General features: G+C 39.3%; 2 protein-coding genes across 5 annotated transcripts in view; one reads left to right on the top strand and one right to left on the bottom strand.

The window, feature by feature from the left end:
* MYH10 (myosin heavy chain 10) overlaps window positions 1-18,371 on the top strand; it is a 123,773-nt gene that overhangs the window by 60,492 nt on the left and 44,910 nt on the right. For all 4 annotated transcript variants that reach the window (XM_070389464.1, XM_005907554.3, XM_070389463.1 and 1 more), the window contains exons 7-12: window positions 7,289-7,352; window positions 9,159-9,257; window positions 10,888-11,031; window positions 11,283-11,378; window positions 14,536-14,654; window positions 15,284-15,436. In XM_070389464.1, coding sequence (XP_070245565.1) covers window positions 7,289-7,352; window positions 9,159-9,257; window positions 10,888-11,031; window positions 11,283-11,378; window positions 14,536-14,654; window positions 15,284-15,436 — 675 coding nt within the window. The remainder of the gene's footprint in view (window positions 1-7,288; window positions 7,353-9,158; window positions 9,258-10,887; window positions 11,032-11,282; window positions 11,379-14,535; window positions 14,655-15,283; window positions 15,437-18,371) is intronic.
* LOC102278331 (large ribosomal subunit protein eL15) lies at window positions 2,221-2,915 on the bottom strand. Its single transcript, XM_070389462.1, has one exon. It carries the CDS (start codon window positions 2,882-2,884, stop codon window positions 2,270-2,272), a length of 615 nt encoding a protein of 204 aa, XP_070245563.1. The 5' UTR covers window positions 2,885-2,915; the 3' UTR covers window positions 2,221-2,269.

The raw sequence follows: 18,371 nt of genomic DNA, 5'->3' as shown, positions 1-18,371 counted from the left end.
TGTTTGGCACTAATTGTAATGGTTAGAGCAGCTACAGGTGCTGGTTATGAACAGCTCCCTATGGCTAGGGAGCTGATATGAAAGTTAGGTGTTGTGTGTTGGTGACTTTGCTTGTTTATCCAAGTAAGTGAGCACATGTCTAAAATAACCTGGGACATTTCGTTTTAGGTTACCTGTTCAGAAGCCCAAAATTTAGGGTGCTTTTTTTTTCTTCCAATTGCTCCTCTGAATGTAACTTCCTTTTTTTAGTTTATATTCTCCGATGAAGTAAAGGAAAAATAAGCTCACCAAATATAAAATGGATTATGTTCAGTGTAAGATTTTAAAGTTATTAGAGTTCAACATTGCCAGTATGGCAACTTTGTCCTTTTGCCCAAATAAAGAATTTTTTAATGAATTTTGAACTTGTGATGTAGAGTGTAAAGAAAAGGGAATAGAAAATAGTATAAGAAGTTGAAAGCTTAAACTGCATGTAGACTAGTATATAATAAAGAAATTAGACAATTTATTGAAAGCTGAAAGTTTATATTACTATACAACAAAGTTTTAAGTGAAGTACTCAGCAAGAATTAGGTGGTATGATATGATTTTGATTAACTTTTCTACAGTGTTAAAGAAAAGTTTGAAAAAGTATCTGAGCAGCGGGTTGGCAGTTTATTCTTTGCAGTTTTGAAGTAATAACATTATCTTGACTAGTCTCTTTTTTTTTTTTTTTTTTTTGGTTTAATAGACATTTATTCTGTTATTATGTAGTTGAACAACCTCTACACACAAAATAGTATGGTTTAAGATTTTTTTGAGTTGGAAGGAATTCGGGTCTTAAAAGGTTTTGCAAGCCTGTTTTCTGGAAATCACTTAAGCGGGCCTTTTTAAAGACCCTTGAAGAAAAAAAATTGGTTCAAGAAAGCCAGCGATTAAGTTTCAAAATCAAACTATTTATGCAGATAGCAAGCCAAGAATTGGGGTAATTCCTCTTCTGTATTCCCTACACTCACATCCACCCTGGGAAACAGAAGCCTGGTCTATGGGAAGACATGACGGAACCAGCAGAATGAGGCAGTAAGGGCAACCACAGCTGGCGGCCCAGCAAGTCTGGACTGTGAGGCTGGTTTGCGCAGGGATGGGAACTGTAGACAACATGAAGTTGGAGGCCAACTGAACTTGCACTGGCACCAACGATGAGTTTTCTCAATAGCCTTTTAAGAATGGAGTGACTTGACCCTAGAGAACAGATTACACTTAGCAATGATACTTTTAAATATAACCACCCTGATTTCCCCCAACCCCTAATGTGGCTTAGAGAGTTCATGATGGTCACAACTACTACTACAGAGAAAACACTGGACTTTTGGATCCAAGTTTTTCCTATCGTCCTACACTTGAAAGGGGTCTGATGAACACCAAGCTCCCAATCCTATCACTACCTTACAAACCTTAGGGCTAATTAACTCCCCCCTCACTTATCTAATGTTCTATTTCCATCAGTTTTAATCAACACCAGTGTAAATACGACCATTTGCACGAAGTTCAGTATTCTACAGATCCCAAAACCTGAACCAGGAGCTTTATATGAACTTCAGTGGTACCATGGAGGCCAAGGCCATTTAATTTAGGTAAACCAGGATTGATTCGTCAGAACCCTCTTGCAACAGGTCTATTCAATTCTCTTAAAAATGGTGGCATTACTTTACTTTTTGCCTTTCAGAAGCAGCAGTTACACAAATGTAATATTAGATTAAGCCTAAATGTGGGCCCTACTCACAAATATCATTATTTTTCTGCATATGATCATGAGAAAGGATCAGGACACCCTTCACATTTCCAATGAAAATCCAACTGAAAATGTTGTCCCTGCCAAACTCCGTAAAACTGCAGAGCGTTGCATCACCCCAATAAGCTGCAGGTCTCACCACATGCATCAACAAACCTACAGGGTTAAGCTTCTGCACTCCTCTTTTACAGAATTTTACACCTATTGTACCAAACAGCACTTTAAACACAGACACATCAACTCCCCTAATAAAGCAAACACAAAGGCATTTCCCTTATTAAAAACAAGATACACCATCACTTCATATATACTTATATGTGTAAGTAACTTCAATAAGTCTTCAAACATTATTGCACTTTAACTTTCATAATTTGACAATGCATTCAATGAAGCAATCTGCAGACAACTAGTTTTAACAGACAAATTAAAAACACTTTTAAGCAGACAAGAACGTCCTAAATTGTTTATTAGGTAAGAACTTTACAAACATTACGTATATTAGCGGTAGCGGTGGAGCTGGAGAGTATTGCGCCTTCTCCACGCTGCACGGCGAGAGCCACCAATAGTGTGGTGGAACTTGTGGCCCTTGCCCAGGCCGCGGCTCTTTCTGCCTGCAGACGTCAGCCCCCGCATCTCCCTGTGCTTATGCACTGGTTTGGTGATCCATTGGGTGTCAGGGTTTCTTCTGATAGCTTTATGGAATGGATCAATGAGGATAACCTCAAAGAATTTGTACGTAGAATCTTCACCAACCCAGTAGGAATTCAGGACCCTCAGGGCCCCACAGTGGCGGCCAGCACGCTCCTCCGCAACCGACTGCAGGCTTCGAGCAAACTTGAGCTGGTTGACACCATGGTGGACAGGCTTGCCGTAGGTGGCACCCTTAGGAACTGGGCGTTTGCGGCCCCCGCGGCGCACACGGATCCGGTATATGACATAGCCTTGTTTGGCCTTGTAGCCCAGCCTGCGCGCCTTGTCGGGCCGGGTGGGGCGCGGGGCGCGGTGCAGCGCCGAGAGCTGGCGGTACTGCCAGCAGCGCACCCGCAGCAGGAAGCGCATCACGTCCGACTGCTTCTTCCTCCACAGCTCCTGGATGTACTTGTAGGCGCCCATGTCGGCTCACCCTGATGGCTGCTGCCTGACGGAAAGGGACTAGTCTCTTTTAAAATAGCTATTTTTTTTTAGCTCAGTGAAGTATTGTATAAATGATACAGCTATTTAAAAGTCATAAAGAATTGTAATCCTCATTATAACCATCAGGACCTGATTTTAATTTAGTTTCTTTTTTGAGCAGTTCTAACTATCTGTAAGGACTGTTAGTTTTTAAACTTTATTCTTTCTTAAGGGTCTTCCACATAAAAAGGATGGAATTGACTTATTTTTAAAAATAGAGTAAAACTCATTTCTCTCATAATTACCATATGATTCCTTTGGACCATTATTAAATCTAAGAAAAATTAAGGGTTTTAGTACTCTTATCACTATGATATATTAGTGATCTTTTCTGTGTTTTGTAACATTTTGCTATTTCATCATCCTGGGAATTGATTCATCATTACTCATCAGTTATCCCCAACAATGTTAAAACAAGACCAGAATAATAAAGAGTAATGGAATTGCCTAGTAGGATGCTATCACAATGACTACTGCATCGTCCTTTAGTTTGCTTATTACATTGCCCAAAGAATGCACTCTCTTTCAAGAAGGTATGAAAGAGTGCTGCAGAGAGCATTTTTTAGTCTACTTTTAGCTTTCAGTGAACACAGTTGAAAAATCAAAAGTTTTCACCAAAATGGCCAAGAGAAAAGAATGACAGAGGAACACATTTCACAAACGTTAGATGAATGAGATGAATGCAGAGAGATAGGCAACATTGTAGACTCTGAACGATGATGGTGAACTTGGTTCCAGAAGTCTCAGATTGAGTCTCCAAATGGTGTAGCCTTGAATTTTCTCAGATCCAAGAACAGTGTATTTCTAAAGACCAAAAGGAAATATGTCTTTGGCATCCAGTTAGTCTTTGAAGAGGAAGAATTTCCTCACTGAGAATGTTGTGATAAGAATCTGGACCACTGGTGTTCTGAATGACCGAGTGACGGTGCTCTTTCATCTTTTGTGATGTTTGTGGATCAGCATTTATCCAGTATGGTTTATAAAAGGACAAACGCTGAAGGCAAAATTGTATATCAGAGTGATTAAAGGGAAGTAGATGGTGTCGAAATGAAGAGATTCATTGGATTGACCATTCTAATTGGTGCTTGTAAATCTAAAAATGAAAATGTTTTACAGTTCTAGATCAAAAAAGATCTTCCTCTCTTCACAGAATTACAGACTGTCAGACGCTTTGGGTATTCTTCTAGTATTGCATTCTGACAATGCAAAGGCAATAATAAGTGAGAAGCTGTTGTCAGAAGAGAATAAAGGTGTTTATGGTTGCCACTCTGAATAGCTATGTGCCCAGACTTGAAAACAGTGGAGTAGTTTTCCTTAGAGTTTACAAGTTGAAATCCGACTGCACTGTTATCATGGACTGCTACTCTCTGTAGTAGTTTTAAGAGAACTCAAAACAAGCACAGAACCTCCCTTTAAATTACTGTTCATCTTGAAGCTAATGAATGTACTGGATAACCCGAAAGACTACTCAGCTCCACCCGACTACCAGGGGAATCCTTTCTCTGTGCCCTCAGCTCTGTCTCAGCCCCCTGGACGTGCTTGGGCCACGTTGTTCTGCAGGTGCTGAAAAAGCATGCCCTTGCTGCCCCTGGAGTTGGGAGCATTGTGTCAGCATCTCTCAATGCCTCAACCATTTTATTTTTATTAACTTATTTGTGTAAACTGTTATTTGTATTAACTGTTATTATTAAGTCCGCTTACATAATATCACTAGTCCATCTGAAAAGGAGGAAAAGTTTTTTCTCCTGTTTAAAAAAAAAATCCAAACAAAACTTTGTCTCCCTTCATGAAATAAAACTAACCAAATAAGCAAGCAAACTGTCATGTTTATTTTGTGACTCTAAAGTAATTAACAAATTCCCTATGGAAGTAATTGCTAAATGCTCACCAGCAGCCTCTTAAGATGGATATGCGCGGTAGGGTAGTCCGTAGTCGACAGAATTTAAATTGTTGCCTCCTTAAGTTCTGTGACACACAGATCCGCTTTTAAGCTTGAGGGTGTTGCTGATATTGGTGTCACCATCCTCTTTTTCAGCTTCACGTTCTGTTAATGTATTCTGTTGTCCACATATACTCAGTTACAAATGTTAGACCCATGTCCAGAGTTGTTTCAGTTTAACCAGTGTTTTGATAATTTATAAACGTAGTGAGTGACTTTATACATAACTGTTTGAGAGGTGCTAAGAGGCTGTTTTTCACAAAATGCTTTTGCTTCATCCAGGAATTACGTTTTTTACCTCCCTCTCAAACACTTTGGGGTTTAGGGGCATCTAAAGGAGACCCTTAGTGAAATGTGCATCTGTTACTGTGTTGGCATGATACTTTAGCTATATCAACTAGCCATGCATTTCCTGTGCAGAGCAAGGCTTTCAGTTCCTGGACTGTACACTGCTCTGTTGAGCTGTATCTCTGTCCATACACCAGTACCACACCTTCTTAATTATGCTATAGCTGTCTTAATTATCCTATAGCTTCTTGAAATCAAGTAGTGCGAGTTCTAGAGCTCTCAAAATCATTGTGACTTCTTTAGGTCTTCATTTCCCTTAAATTAAATCTTGTCCACGTCCACCGAGAAAGTCATCCCATCCCTTGCCTTTTCCTGTGATGAATAGTTGTAGTATGTTTACAAATATCAGTCCTTAGCAGTCCTGGGATTCTCAATCATTGTTGTGTTCTTTGGTTTTACAAAGTATACTTAATTTGGTCTTTTATATCTTTATTTGCAAGTAAGATATTTGCTTTTATTTTGCTTTCTGATATGTTTTTTATGATATATTTGCCAGCTTGTATATTCAGTGTTACGATAACTTTATAAAATGGATTGTGAAAGATCACTATTTTCTGTTTCCCTGAAACAGTTATATGTGTAATAAGACAATTCAATATTCCCTAAGGAATTTGCTAAACTATTCAAGACCAATCCATCATTTTTAAAGGAGTAATTATATTTTATTATTTTCTGTGTTTATGGTCTGTTCAACTTTTCTCTTGTTTTTCTTTGAATGAATTTCTGTTTTCTTAGGAAATCATCTTTATTTTTCACTTTTCTCAAATCTAGCATTAGAGGACTGGATACAGTGTTCTTTTAAAGCTATTAAAATCTTTCAGATTATTTAGAAGAGCTTTTTTTGTTTTGTTTTGTTTCAATGCTATTCTCCCAAATCTCCCCACCCTCTCCCTCTCCCACAGAGTTCATAAGACTGATCTATACATCGGTGTCTCTTTTGCAATCTCGTACACAGGGTTATTGTTACCATCTTTCTAAATTCCATATATATGCGTTAGTATACTGTATTGGTGTTTTTCTTTCTGGCTTACTTCACTCTGTATAATAGGCTCCAGTTTCATCCATCTCATTAGAACTGATTCAAATGTATTCTTTTTAATGGCTGAGTAATACTCCATTGTGTATATGTACCACAGCTTTCTTATCCATTCATCTGCTGATGGGCATCTAGGTTGCTTCCATGTCCTGGCTATTATAAACAGTGCTGCAGTGAACATTGGGGTACACGTGTCTCTTTCCCTTCTGGTTTCCTCAGTGTGTATGCCCAGCAGTGGGGTTGCTGGATCATAAGGCAGTTCTATTTCCAGTTTTTTAAGGAATCTCCACACTGTTCTCCATAGTGGCTGTACTAGTTTGCATTCCCACCAACAGTGTAAGAGAGTTCCCTTTTCTCCACACCCTCTCCAGCATTTATTGCTTGTAGACTTTTGGATCGCAGCCATTCTGACTGGCGTGAAATGGTACCTCATAGTGGTTTTGATTTGCATTTCTCTGATAATGAGTGATGTTGAGCATCTTTTCATGTGTTTGTTAGCCATCTGTATGTCTTCTTTGGAGAAATGTCTATTTAGTTCTTTGGCCCATTTTTTGATTGGGTCATTTATTTTTCTGGAGTTGAGCTGTAGGAGTTGCTTGTATATTTTTGAGATTAGTTGTGTGTCAGTTGCTTCATTTGCTATTATTTTTTCCCATTCTGAAGGCTGCCTTTTCACCTTGCTAATAGTTTCCTTTGTTGTGCAGAAGCTTTTAAGTTTAATTAGGTCCCATGTGTTTATTTTTGCTTTTATTTCCAATATTCTGGGAGGTGTTAGAAGAGCTTTTAAAAAGTTTTAAATGGTTAGCATTTTATTTTTATTATGTCCAGTAAAGTAACCTACCCCAGCCCTAAGTTTATTGAGGCTTTTTCGTTTCCTTTTATGTGGGATAATATATTTAAGATTCCATTTTTGTAACCAACTTGTGGATACATGACAGAGTAACTTTGGCTTATTATAGTGTTCAGATCTCCTGTGTCCTTAATTTATTTTCAGTTTTTTTTTTTTGTAATTTATTTTCAGGGCAAGTTTATTCGGATCAACTTTGATGTAACTGGCTATATCGTTGGGGCCAACATTGAAACATGTATCCTTTTTCATAATTGCATTATTCAAAATAGAGAATGATTTAATCTTCCTGCGGCCTGGTGGCCATCCTCTGTGACGCCTCTTCCATTTCCCAGATGATAAAACTTAAGCCCAGAGAAATTGTGACTTGTTTAGATACTTTCAACTACTGAATATGAACTCCAAAGTGATATTTTGTTGTTGTTTGTTTTTGACACTGGGTCATGATCTGGTCGCGTGGCTGGGGAAGTGGAGGGTCCCACTAAGGTGAGAACACCTGTACATATACTGGCATTTGAACAGGCAAATGGACCCAGGAAGTGTTTGTGTGCTCATAGCACATTTAGGTGAGTAACATCTTCAGTTCTGCTGTATTAGCCCATTTTTCCCCCATCTACTTTGGATTTTAGTAGAGTGACCATGTCCCATTGAGGTGAACCTTATAATCTACAGAGTTGAAGCAGTTTCACTTAGTGTTAAGCAGAATAAAGTCAGAGGGGAAAGAAAGGTCAAACACGTAGACTAGTCCTAAGAAATGTCACAAGCGTAGAGTAGCCTTAAGGAACGATGGATCTATAGAGAGAATTAGTTTGATTAAAAAGAATAAATTAGAAATGATTCTGAATGATAATGTCCCAGTTAGGAAATAACAGCTGAAGTTCTCTATACTTGTTAATACTCTTTGTCATAGATATTGTTTCTGGCCCTTGGGTCAGGGATGGATCGGATTTTTCCTGTTAATTCAGAACTATGTTTTATGTCTCTAAATATGCTCAGAGCCAGAAAACAAAACAAACACTTGAACATGACAGGCAAATGGATCCAGAGCAGGGGTCCCCAGCCTCTACCACCTGAAGATCCGAGGTGGAACTAATGTAATGATAATAGAAAAAGTGCACAATGACTGGAACGCGCTTGAATCATCCCCAGACCACCCCCACTCTGGGCCATGGAGAAATCATCTTCCGCAGAACCAATCCCTGGTGCCAAAAGGGTTGGCGACCGCTGCGCTGGAGTCTCTTCACGTTGAAGAGCATCCTTCATGTACATGCACTCTTCACCGAATGTGGAGGGTGTGTTTGGGATAGTCCAATTTTTAATTAAAATTAGGCTATATGCACATACCCAGTTTGCTGTGGTGGCCCCAGGAAGATTTAATTCAGAGATAATTCTCTCCCAGAGCAGTGGAACTGAGACTCTCGGGAGTCCAGTGGGACTGTCAGTGCAGAGATATTCCAGGAGCATCCAGACTCAGTGGACAGAGAAACCGAAACAGGCCCCAGATCCGCGCCCCAAATACCCACACGGGGCTGCGGTGTTCTGACACACGGATACTGACTGACTGGAGTGGTACCAGAGTTACGCACATTTTGGAGTCCAGCAAAGTCTTGGTTTCTGACTGTGCTGTTTGAGTAATTTCTTTGTGCCCTGGTTTCCTTCTTTGTGAAATTGCGATAATAAGTCTGCTGTTAAAAGGCTTTTCCACCTCAGACAACTTGGCTTCCCTTTTTTTTATAGCGTCTCACGGCTCCTTGTGTAGAGCTGTGTTCTTTGAACATAATCCAAGTCAGGGTAGTGTGGGTGGAGGGAGGGGTGAGGGAAGCACTCTGATCTTCAAGCTCCCTGCAAGTTCAGAGGTTCTAGAAGATTAGTGAGAAACAGAAACTGCATGTCTTTTCTTTTTCCGCATACAAAATTCCATCATTTAGAGTGATTCATTGCGGACTAGTTACTGTATTCTAAAGAAAGAAAAATCTTACAAATTAAATGTGTACTCTGAGAGGAGACCACCTTTTCATTGTCACCCTTAACCACCGTTGCTCAGACCTTCTGGAAAAATCTCGTGCTGTTCGTCAAGCAAAAGATGAGCGTACTTTTCATATCTTTTACCAATTGTTATCTGGAGCAGGAGAACATCTGAAGTGTAAGTTACAGATTTTTTTTTTTTTTTTTTTTTTACTGTTTTATGTTCAGTTGAATATCTTTTATAATACTTTTTTTTGAGAAAGAGAACAGTTGTAGAACTATGCACACATACACACCAAAATTCTAGCTGGCTCAATTATGAAAGTGAAATTGAACTTCAAGCCATGGGATAGGTACTTTAAGTGGCAGGCATATGGGTGGTGGTATATTATCTTTTGTACTTTTCTTTTAAAATAATTTTAAATTTGAAGGCATATGATGTGTTTTATACAAATATTGTTTCAAAATTTGTAAATATAAAAGTAATAAGTAAATTTATTTAATAAAGTTAAATTGAATACGTGTGTGTATTCCTAGATTTACAACTGAATGCATGTTATGCTTCCAGTAGTACTAGAAAGAGCCTGTGTGGATTTTTATTTATTTTGTGAATCACAAAGACCAGAAATTTAGAGTTGGACAAGGTAAAAAGTAAGTTCTTTCCTGGGTCAGAATTTTGCTGGGTCAGAAGAAGATGCACAACTTTTTGGTTTCTTCTGAGTCTCAGAGTAAATGCTGCTTCTCTAGAATTAGTATGTATGTTATTTAGATATCACAATAGACATATAAAACCCTATGATCCTTTTCTCACTTGAGATCTAGGCTTTTACTAACCATGGATCATCTGTGGAAGCGTTAAACCCAGAAATTAGTTAAAGACCTGCAAGGAAAAAAAAAAAAAAGCAATAAATAGAGTAATTGCCATTGAGAGACTAAAATTTCAAGGTTATGCAGTAGGTAATACTAAAGGGAAGAAAACCCTCATTTTCAGCCTGGCAGACTGAAAGCAGTAATGAATCAAAATAACTGTTAAAAGAAGGAATTTTCTTTTTTTTTTTTTTTAAAGCAATACCCAGTGGAAGCTCCATGTAATGTAGATAAGAATTAAGGGATTGATGTGATCAGGAGTTCTCTGCAGGAGAGCCAGTGACATAGAAAGCCAGAAGCACAGATAACGTCTATTGTAGGAAAAACCATGTTTTACTATTTTGCACACTCTTCTTTTCTTAAGAACACATTTATTGAAAAGGAGCTTGTTCTTGCTTATTCATGTCCCCTGAAGTAAGAGAGTCAGTGGGCGTGTCTGTTATAATACCCTGTCAGACTAGGGCTATGTCAGACCTCGCTCTCAAAGGCAAATGGACCACTAAGCAGACTGACCTGGAGAAAGGGTTCCAGGGTGCTGACTGGGCTCAGGACTTGGCGGGCCCATGTTCCACACCAGGAACATAGAATACGGGTTTGAAGGCTTCTCCTCAAAAGATGTCTGAAGTATTTAAATCTGAAAACAATAAAGTTTAGTTATCTGGAAAATTGATATCATTTCCCAGCTATCTGATTTCAAATATAATATTGTATAAACCACTGTCCCCAAAGCCCCTGTTGAGATTTCTGTTGTTTACATCATCATTTCTTTCGTTGTACAGATCATGGAAGACTGTGTATTTAATGTAAGAATGTAAAGGAAGCAAAAGTCTGTGGTGGTGGTGGATTAGATGTTTTTCTGTCCTGTGGGTCCAGTTTGAAGATGGGGCTGTGCTTCAGTCTGTTAATGACTATTTATGACATTGTATTCTGTTTTCTTTCAGCTGATTTGCTCCTTGAAGGATTTAATAACTACAGATTTCTCTCCAATGGCTATATTCCTATTCCGGGACAACAAGACAAAGATAACTTCCAGGAGACAATGGAGGCAATGCATATAATGGGCTTCTCCCATGAAGAGATTCTGTGTATGTATGATTTCTCTAATAAGATTCTGATGCTCAGTTTTACCAAGACTTATACATTAGGGGTAAAAAACCTAAACTAGAAAATGATTGTGAAATTAATGGGACCTGCCTCTTAATTTTATGAAATCCTGAGATTTATCTTTCTGAAAAGTTTTATATAGCTAATTTTTAGCACAAAATACATTAGAATATGTCCTCTACGTTTTGATGTCATATCTTACTTTTTTTTTTCTTTTTATATCAACATACAGCAATGCTTAAAGTGGTATCTTCAGTGCTTCAGTTTGGAAATATTTCTTTCAAAAAGGAGCGAAACACTGATCAAGCCTCCATGCCGGAAAATACAGGTAGGCTGATGAACACTGATTTTATTTCTGTTTCTATGGCCTGTTGTGTTCTCCAAAAATGTGTTACAACACGAGCATAAAAGCATCTTGAGGTGTCTCCCACGAGGCTCCACATGCCTACATAAGGGTCAGTCTGATTCCAGAAAGGAGGGAGGAGGATGGAGTGCCAGCTGAGAAGCGGGTGTGGGGACCCTGCCTTAGTAACGGGGGTTAGGACTTGGGGGTGGGCTGAAGAGACCACACGGCTCATCCCTAAGGGAGTGCAGCTGTTGGCTTCCAGCCTGTTTTCTCCTTGCCAGAATGCAGGTCCAGGGCTGCCAACTAGAACTGGTTTTTCAGAGAAAGGTGGAAACCTAGATTTTAATAGAAAATTTTCAAACTTTTAAATATTGAAAATGGCTTGAAATTCACAGCAGTTAAAAACAAAAATTTGAGAACCATAAGGAAATGGCAACCGACTCCAGTACTCTTGCCTAGAAAATTCCATGGATGGAGGAGCCTGGTGGGCTACTGCCCATGGGGTTGCAAAGAGTCGGACACGACTGAGCGACTTCACTTCAAAATGTGTTTGCAAGCCTTGTGAGGTCTGCTTCCGACAGTCCAGAGACACAAAGCTGACGCATCTGTGTGTTGACTCAGTGCTTGGTCACCAGAACGTTCTTTTGCCTCCCGGGAGCATCCTTCTCTCCTTTTCCTTTCCTGATTCGTTTATAGAACAACTGTTTTTTAAAAGCCAAAATGGCTCCAGTGTCATTGCCTCATGGCCGTTCATTACATCCCCAGTAATAGAAGTAACAAATTAATTGCTTTTTATTGAATAAGAAGCTTTAAAAAATTACAACTCTATAAATTTTCTTGAATTATTACCTATATTAGGTAGTAGTGGTGGTTAATTAACACTTGCACTGTTGCAGTGTGCCAGAGTGTGTACTTTTTAATTAGAGCATAATTTAAACGTGTGAGAGGGGAGAGCAGAGTGGAAGGACCTCCTACCACGTTCTTGTCTCCTGGCATAGACGACCACCAACCCATGGCCTGTGTTTCATTTATACCACTTCCCCTTTCCTAGATTATTTCAAAGCAAATCCCAGATACTTCGTTTGTAAACATTTCAGTCTGATGCTCAACTCAGGATCAGAAAATGAGGGCTTGAAGTGGATATATACACCTGGACTTCTGTTTGTATTGATGATATTTCTGCTTTCTCTTACCAGAGTCTTTCAGGTTATCAGTATTTAAAATTTTTTAATTCTAGTAAAATTACACATAACAAAACTTGTCATTTTAACTCTTTTTTAAGCATATAGTTCAGTAATATATATTCACATTATCATGCAGTCACTCTCTAGACTTCATCTTGCAAACTTAAACTCTAAAACAAGTCCCCATATCCCCCCCCAGCAACCGCCATTCTACTTTGTCTCTATGAATAGGACGAGTCTGGGTACCTTGTATAAGTAGAATCATTCCGTGTTTGTCTTTTGTGACTGGCTTTTTTCATCAGGTTAATATATTATTATATGTTAATTTCCCATGGCATTTTTACATGTTGGTATCAAAATGGCATTTTTCAGAAAAGTCTTATTCTCTGCTATCATTAATAGGACTAAAACTAAAATTACCTTCATTAGCACATCACTCCCGACCATTCTTCCTCACCCTCCCCACCCCATACCCACCCCCTCACCCCCGATGAATAAGGTAAATACAGCAAATAGCTGTTAACCTGTAGTACCAGAAGCACCACAGATTTGAACAAGAAAAGTACGTCTAGTCACAGAAATTTATCACAAACATAATAATGAACCAAAAGGAAGAGCACATTTCAGTTACTGGGCTTTGGATATAAGGGAATGTGAAACTAGATTAAAATCTGAAAAACAGTCACAAACAGAGCAGGTGAGAACTGGGAAATTAGGGTCATTATTGCCACTATGAAAACCAAGAAAAGTCTGCCAGGTCTAACCACTGATCTGTGGGATGGCGGGCACCAGAGGCATGTGTTGAGTGACCACGGGGCACAGTCAGGGTGAAGGGCTCTGTTCCCAGTGACACCCAAACATTTACCTGCTCCCCACTGGAGTTTTCTCAGCGATATAGGCAGATTGTTACCTTTTAGATTGAAAATAACTATAAAGAAAAACAAAAGTGGCAAATAGCAGAGTAATAAGGCTTAGAAGTAGAAAATGTAGTAAGGGAACTTGTTTTCCTCGTGGAGGAGAGTAAGCCAAGATAGAGTCACTCTGTAAAGTGTGTTTTTTAGCTGCTAAAATGATGTTTATCATCACAAAAAAGAATGTGAGCAATTTGCTTTTTCTACTTCTGTGTATTTTTCAGCTTCCCAGCATGCACACACATGCACATATATGTACATTAACTGAAAGGAGCCAGGAGGGTAGAGGGTGAGGAGGGTAGCTGGTGAGAAGACTCATAAACCAAAGGAAGTGTTCCCTGAGGCACAGCCTCCCTGCCCACCCAGGGGTGCTGCTGGGTGGCCAGCAGTTGACTTGGATCAGGGGAGTGGGATGCAGTGCATCTTTGAGAATGAACTTGGTTATGCCTTTATATGACTCAAAATGTGTTTCTCCTTAGAGAATTTTATTGTTCTTTTAACGCTTAAACATTTATTAGTAATTGGAACACTTGTTGGACCTTAGTGACATTAGGCAGTGAACTTCTGTTGAGGAAAGTGCCCTAAATTTGGTGAGAATCCACAATAGCAAAATTAGCAGCTTTTTAATGTGAGCCATGTAATCAAATAATTGATTTTTAAAATCCCTTAGGTTTCTTGCCTGCTAAAGTACTAGGATCACTCTGTAGGCATGACAAATTATCTTGGTAACATGATTTAAAATATTTTGAACACCATTTTTCTCATTCTCTGCATTATCCATGAGTTCTAAGACTTAGTAACTTCTATTAAGCTATCCAGAGTAATTGCTGACTAATCATCTCTTATGGCCTAAGGATAAGTGTTGTTAATATGAAAGGATGAAGGTAGTTTTTATGAGACCTAACACCTGTCTAACCTTAAAAGTTATATTTAATTTCTTAATACAATTAGGTGATTACTAAGGTGTTTCAAGTGTTTATTGAATGTGCTATGAGTAGGTCGGTAAGGAGAAGCCTGGTATTTAGGAGGCCTTTTACCCTCTAGTTGCACAGAAGCTCTGCCATCTTCTTGGCATGAATGTGATGGAGTTCACTCGGGCCATTCTCACCCCCCGGATCAAGGTCGGCCGAGACTACGTGCAGAAAGCCCAGACCAAAGAACAAGTAAGTTTAACGCAGTTATCACACAGTTGCTTGAGTGATTGATAACCGTGGTCATGACACACTCTGATTGGCATGTAGCAAATTGAACCAATAAAAGCTCCATCATCCAGATGTTTCTTGGTACTAGTTGACTGTTTCCTCACAGAAAATTTTTAGAGGTGACTTATAAAAAAGGAAGTTTGAAATATAACCTTGAATTTTCCCCAGGTAGATGAACCGTCCACGAGGAAAAAGCTGTGTACCCTGGCATCCCACCCAGCAGGGCTTGCCCTGACTGATCCCTTGTTCCTGTAAGGGGAGGAGGGCACAGCACCGGGAATGTAGGAGTTAGAATCACCTGTTTCATGGTGGACTCTGGGCTTATAATGCTGCACAGAAGCCCAGGGGCAGGGGGAGGAAGTCATTTTTACTGGGCATTTTCATCCATCTCCTATATTGATTATCTCCACTCTGTATCTAATTGTACTAATATCCTCTGTTGATGTATTAAACTGAGACATGATTAAGCGGTAAGTGCTCTTTTAGGGTTTGGAGGGCACTGTAGATCATTAAATTCCTTCCATCTAACAGCTTTTAGTGTTTTGCTGAGATTATTTTCAGACTAAAAGGTTGCTGTTGTCTGATTACAGGCAGATTTTGCAGTAGAAGCTTTGGCAAAAGCTACCTATGAGCGGCTCTTCCGCTGGCTCGTTCACCGCATCAATAAAGCTCTGGACAGGACCAAACGGCAAGGGGCCTCCTTCATTGGGATCCTGGACATCGCTGGATTTGAGATTTTTGAGGTATGTCATTCTCCCTCCTGCTCTTCTTGCTTCTGTTTATTCCTTCATCAAATAATCTTCCAGGCTCACAGTGTACCAACTGCAGTGCCAGGCACCAGGGATATGATGGCAGATAAGCAGGTACAGTCCCTGCCATTCTAGTAGAGAGTCAAACATTAAGAAAAACCACCAAATTCTTGGGATTTTGAATAATGAAGTGAGAAAGGGGCTGTGATGGAAGGAATTGGGGAGACCCACAGTGCAAAGTGTGCTCGCAGCTGCTAAGAGCTCAGCATGAGAAGCCCAGCCTCAGGAAGAATCCCCGGCAACATGAGAGTAGGTCTAGTGTCCTGTGTGGGAGAGAATTTGTTAGATGTTAGAAACTGCCAAAAGCCAGGGTAACTAGACGTAGCTGACCAGAGGGGCAGAGGAGCCGGAAACACAGAGTGTGAGATGGAAAAGCAGACGTGGGGAGAGTGTGGAGGGTGGTGGTGTCATAGCTCAGGGGCCAGATGATGGTGGTTTGGGTGGGGGTTGGGAGCAGCCTTGTGAGATGGAGAAATGAAGAGACGTGATGGTCTCTGTTCTGAAGACACACCCACAGCATTTGTTGATGTGTTTCAATATATTTCATTATTAATCTGACTAGATTCTCCAGACAGCATCAATCCATCAAAGGTTTGAATTCACATACCTACTGTGGTTTTGCTAAAACCTTGATAAAATTTTGGTCTCCTAAAAATGTAAAACTTTATCTCTCTTTTGATAGACCAATTATATAGTAAGGCATAAATACTTCTTGGGATCAGGGTAATACTTTGGCCAATTGGATATTGAATTGTCTTGTTTTGAAATGAACCCTTTTGGATTATGTCTGTCCTCATAAAATCTGAACTGTTATGGTATAGTAGTTTTATCCACCAAACTGCCACTGACACTGTAAGAGATTGCTTTAATATGTATTGATTTCTGAATAACTGAAAAATCATGAAAGGTGGCTGCATGCAAATTGCATGTCTGTTGCTTTCCTGTCTGTAAACAATCAGCAGATATAATGATGAAAAAGACCTCCACTTCCAACTGCAAAAAACGGATGAAATACCTAAGAATAAATTTGAGAAAAAATGGGTAAGATTTAGTTGAAGACAACTTTACAGTGCTACTGTAAAAAGCAAAAGACTTGAAGAAATGTAAAAATGTGCCTTGTTCTTGGGTGAGAAAATTCAGCATTATAAGGGTGTAAATCTTCCCCAAATTTATCTTGAAATAGAACATACTTGTTTAAAAACTATTCATAGGAATTTTAAGGGGTAGAGGAAGACTAGGTGACCTGCTTCTAAAACTAATTTGAAAAATAAACTAATAAAGCATAGATAGTAAAATTCTGAAAAAGAAATAAAAAGAGGATACTAAGAGATATAAAATATAAAGCTGTAGAACTTCAGATTTGACATGAATATACATAGTAGAAAAATGTTTTAGATACTAAAAATGCAGAATTATTTAGTGAGCATTATTTATCATGGGAAAAGAATGGGAAAGGCCTAACTGTCCACCATTAGGAGATTTATGTTCACCACAGGAGGTTGATTTGATTAATTATGACATATATCCGTGAAGTAGAGAATTGTGCACCCATTGTAAAGCATGGGGTGGCTTTATAGTACAGACCCCAAGATACTTTGTTAAGCTTAAAAAGCCGAGGTAGCACACACATTTATGAGTGCGCAGACTTTCTGGAAAGATTGCAGGAAATAGGTGACAGTGGTTGATTAGCGTGATCAAGCGGGTGATCAGAGTGAGACTTCTCAGTGCAACTCTCTGTACATTTCAAATTTTATACCAGGCATTAACCAATTTAAAAACAAATAATTTAAAAATATTTTTAGTAGCTTAAATATGGAAGGCAAGTAGACCTTTATTTAACAAAAATACCATCATACATGGTAGCTCAGGCTGAGTAGAGCACTAAGTCCCGTGATCTTAAGGCAGAGAAAAATCCATTCACATAAACATCACCACCATCAGGCGCTCTGCAAATGCTGATGCGGTTCACCAGAAATACAGCATTGAACAAGGCAGACGCTGCCCCGCCCTCCTAGCATGAGCTCATTCTAAAACAGAGTGCAGCACCTCCCAGGGAAGATTGGAGTGGCTTTTTCAGACCATAAGTCTATTCCTTGGGGATTGATTAAACCTTCTGTAATTGAAGATCACTTTTTATAATGAAAGAGGTTATTTATGGCCCCATGGTACTTGTGTGGACAGCATGGAGGCAGAAAAAAAGACTGAGTACTTCTCACAGAACACAGTTGCTTTAAGAAAATTACCCCTGTTACTTTATCCTTTCATTTTTCATCCCATCAACAGCACCGTGGAGAAATGGGCAGAGTTCACACAGAGAAAAACTGAAATGTCTGTAACAGATGAAAAAAAAAAATTTTTTTTTTTTCCTAACTCATTCTGGAGCTACTGGCCTAAGTAAGGAGCAGAGGGGACAGGACAGCAGCCCATCTGTTCTCCAGACCCACAAAGTGCTCAGAGATGCGCTTGCCTCCTCAGCCTCTGACCTTCCCGAGTCTTTTTTCATTTTTCTCACTTTCTCATTTATTCATTTCTCTTCATTAAGCATTCACTAGTAAAGATGGTTTTATTTGTAGATAATCAGTTACAGTAACTGACGTACTCCTTTCACTATTTGGAACCAATCTGTGGGGAAAGGAGTATGTCAGCTACTGTAACAACAGACTGGTTCCAAGTAGGGAAAGGAGTACATCACCCTGCTTATTTAGCTTATATGCAGAGTACATCATGAGAAATGCTGGGCTGGATGCAGCACAAGCTGGGATCAAGATTGCCAGGAGAAATATCAATAACTTCAGATATGCAGATGATACCACCCTTATGCTAGAAAGTGAAGAACTAAAGAGTTTCTTGATAAAGGTGAAAGAGGAGA

The sequence above is a fragment of the Bos mutus genome, chromosome 19 (assembly GCF_027580195.1).
Source record: "Bos mutus isolate GX-2022 chromosome 19, NWIPB_WYAK_1.1, whole genome shotgun sequence".
Lineage (NCBI taxonomy): Eukaryota > Metazoa > Chordata > Mammalia > Artiodactyla > Bovidae > Bos > Bos mutus.
Note: the sequence above shows the minus strand (reverse complement) of the source record. Positions and strands in the feature narration are given on the sequence as shown.